This window comes from Sphaeroforma arctica, assembly GCF_001186125.1.
Source record: "Sphaeroforma arctica JP610 unplaced genomic scaffold supercont1.2234, whole genome shotgun sequence".
Classification (NCBI taxonomy): domain Eukaryota; class Ichthyosporea; order Ichthyophonida; genus Sphaeroforma; species Sphaeroforma arctica.
The window spans coordinates 1-3,218 of record NW_014038324.1 but is presented as its reverse complement, the minus strand read 5'-3'; the positions used below and the strand labels follow the sequence as shown (position 1 = coordinate 3,218).

The following is a 3,218-nucleotide window of genomic DNA, read 5'->3' as shown; positions in this document are numbered from 1 at the left end:
GGGTTGGGTTGGGTTGGGTTGGGTTGGATTGGGTTGGTTCGGGTCACTTACTGCCAGTGCTCCAGTCGATGATACTCAGCAGGATCAGTACGCTTTGCATCTGTGGTTCGTACCGTGACACGCACGTATTGTTACTATGCAGTCCACGGTAGTTATCGTACGCTGCCGTGAGAGACATCAGCGCCTTCCGCATCTCGTCCCAGTTGTGCTTGAACTCAAAGTTGCCCGAGCCAGAAAGTACCGCACTGCCATGCAGGTGGAAGCGGACGATGTTCTCGTAGATGCGCATGGCGCGAGTGTCCTCCAGGATTTGCTGGGACATGTCCTATCCGGGGTTGATGGTGGAACACGTACAAGATGTAGATGGTTAAGGTGGTTGGTTTAAGTTTAAGTTTAAGTTTAAGTTTAAGTTTGGCAGTCGTGTGAACGTACAAGATGTAGATGGTTAAGGTGGTTGGTTTATGTTTACGTCTAAGTTTGGCAGTCATGTGAAGTAGTAATGTTGGACGAGTATACTCAACTAGGTAGGTACATCAGATCCGCGGTAAAATTTAGTATCAAGCAGTGAAACTACTGGACGGTCACGCAGGCCTACACAATTATCCTACCTCGTAATGTGTATACATAAATCTGAGCCGGAGACTGAGCCGAAAACCATACACTCACAGATGGTATTGAAACTCGTTGGTTCTATGAAGTGTGCTTAACGGACAGTTCGTACGACACACTGAACAAAGCCACAGGTACACCGATGTACACGTACCTTAACACTACTCGGCATCTCTAGACACACCAAGGGGTCCAGAGAGAAACACACTATACTTGCGGACAGTAGCGAAAGACACATTGGCAATGGTACGATCGTGTCTCAGGAACATACACAGAAACTGAAGCAACACACAACTGAACTCATACGCCGGGACACCGTCAGATAGCATCAAGGAACCGCCTGTGCACTCGCCTTTCTTTCAATGACTGGTATATGAGACGTGCAATAGCAGATCCACTATGATGCTTCTGCCTAGGTACAATGAGGTGATATTTGTGCGCCCGGAACCAACAGGGCCAGCTTCGTGGGCAGCAGAATGCTACTGGAACACCTGTATGCTACAGGGAAACATGTATGCTACAGGGAAACCTGTATGCTACTGGGAAACCTGCATGCTACTGAGAACCCTGTATTCCTATTATATCTTATATGCCAGGGAACTACATGCGCATCGACTTGTATAACGGTTAATATACCCCTTGTGTCATACGACTGTATGTGTAAGTAAAGCCACACTCACCCGTACACGCATCGCTTCACGAATGCGTGTGTCAATCTGCATGTGTACGTACAATTACAGCAATCAATAACCAGTCCACACAGTGCGTTACAAAGCTTTATTGTGTCATACTGCAACATACCACGCGGATGGCGCGGAATCGATCATTGACGAACTGGAAGCTGGTAGAGAGACTAATAGTCTGCGGAAAAGGACCGGAGACGCCATTGAGGTCAGCAAAAGAAGGTGTGCCCACGTGAAGTTAAGCTGTGGCGTTGTGGGCATGCTGATATACACGTGCAGGATGGGAAGCAGGTGGAAGGTGGCAGGAGGTGTATGCGACGTACTGCTTCGCGGCGTGTCTGAGGGGTCCCGATGAACGGTTCAGTGTACAAGTGTGTAAGGGAGGGCATGCATGCGTAACGACAAGGGCAGCTCAGGAAGGTCTGTTGAGGCGGTATGGATCGCAACTACTACATATGGTATGTGGGCGAGTATGCAATGAACATGGGGTAGTGTGCCACCTTACTACAAATGGTGATGGAATCTCAACGCTACTATAAATGGTGCTAAAAACTTAACGTTACTATAAATGGTGATAAAACCCTAAAAACCCAGCGTTACTATTAATGGTGCTAAACCTCAACGCTATAATAAATGGTGATAAACTCAACGTGCTATGCACTTCCTCAGAATGCCCGCAGCAGGCGAGTTTAGCCAAAATACCACCAAGAAGCAAACAGACCAATGGAACGGCTTGATACTACAGGCATGTATCCCACCGCACACCCGGACGAGACTCTGGGCACACGCACGTGACAGTTGACGATAGCCCTTGAGCGCATGTTCGTGCACCATGCTACGGACAGTATATACATAAAGCTGTGCTGTTACACGTGGAGATCCACTCGGGATATATGCCAGTGAAAACGATATGTGATAGTATTCAGATAGCACGAACTGCGCTCCATAAAACGGATTCGGGATTCCATCGTGTATTCCCTGAAATCCCACACACTACTTACAATAATCCGTAACATACATCAATACACAGAAACCATAGAACCAACCTATGAGGTGTATGAGATAGACACAAGCGTGCCTACGAATGAGGAAACCACACCTTATCGTCCAAAATCACGGACGCGATGTAGTCGAGAGTCTTCTCCAGTGCGGCGGGTGTTCTGATTTCATTCGGCAGAAATTCGTGTTCGGTTGGCGCTGAGCGTCGGAACTTTTTAATCGCTTTGTGGTGGTCACATACTGCGTGGGTGGATAGGTGAGAGGGTATGGTAGCGAGTGTGAGGGGGGTATGGTAGCGAGTGTTTCAGCTGTGCTAGTACTTGAGTCCAGACACATAGCACAGTCTCACAAAGACCCCCCCCTCCTCCTCCTCCCCCACGTACTGGGTACGGATGCTTGTCTGTACTGGAAAGAGACATGTGCTTGTGGCCGTGCCAACACCCTCGCAGTGATCAAGAGTGTATGCACATATGCAGGCAACATATAAACATAGAGGGTCTAGCTGTGCATGAAGTCGGGTGATAAGACGGTTAACTACTGGAAAACAGAATCCCATACCAACACAGAAACCGCTCACTTGCAGTAGCAACATCGTAGCAAAACAACAGAAGCGTTCCATTCCGGAGACATGTTGTATAGGCCAATGGCTACATAGTCACGTCAACTCTAACTTTGAGTTAGAATTGGCATAGCATACCAAAATCAGCAGAAAAAGAGATTTTCTTTTATGGTCTCTTATGTAACGTCACATCCAATAGCAGACTCCCCACGTGACCGACCCTGTCACTTCATACTTCTGCCACTATCTACGCATAGGTCAAATATATACGACAGACGTGCGGCTAAGTATACCGGTCATATATATATAAAATATATGTGTGTGTGTGTGTGTGTGTGTGTGTGTGTGTGTGTGTGTGTGTGTGTGTG

At 47.6% G+C, this 3,218-nt stretch overlaps 1 protein-coding gene across 1 annotated transcript in view; it reads right to left on the bottom strand.

The window, feature by feature from the left end:
- The window catches only part of SARC_12338 (hypothetical protein), a gene marked incomplete at both ends in the record, with an annotated part of 5,570 nt that extends 4,127 nt beyond the window's left edge, over positions 1-1,443 (bottom strand). Inside the window, 2 exons of the mRNA XM_014293556.1 lie at positions 52-325; positions 1,411-1,443. Of these exons, the coding sequence (XP_014149031.1) occupies positions 52-325; positions 1,411-1,443 (307 nt within the window). The remainder of the gene's footprint in view (positions 1-51; positions 326-1,410) is intronic.
- Positions 1,444-3,218: the final 1,775 nt, after the last annotated feature.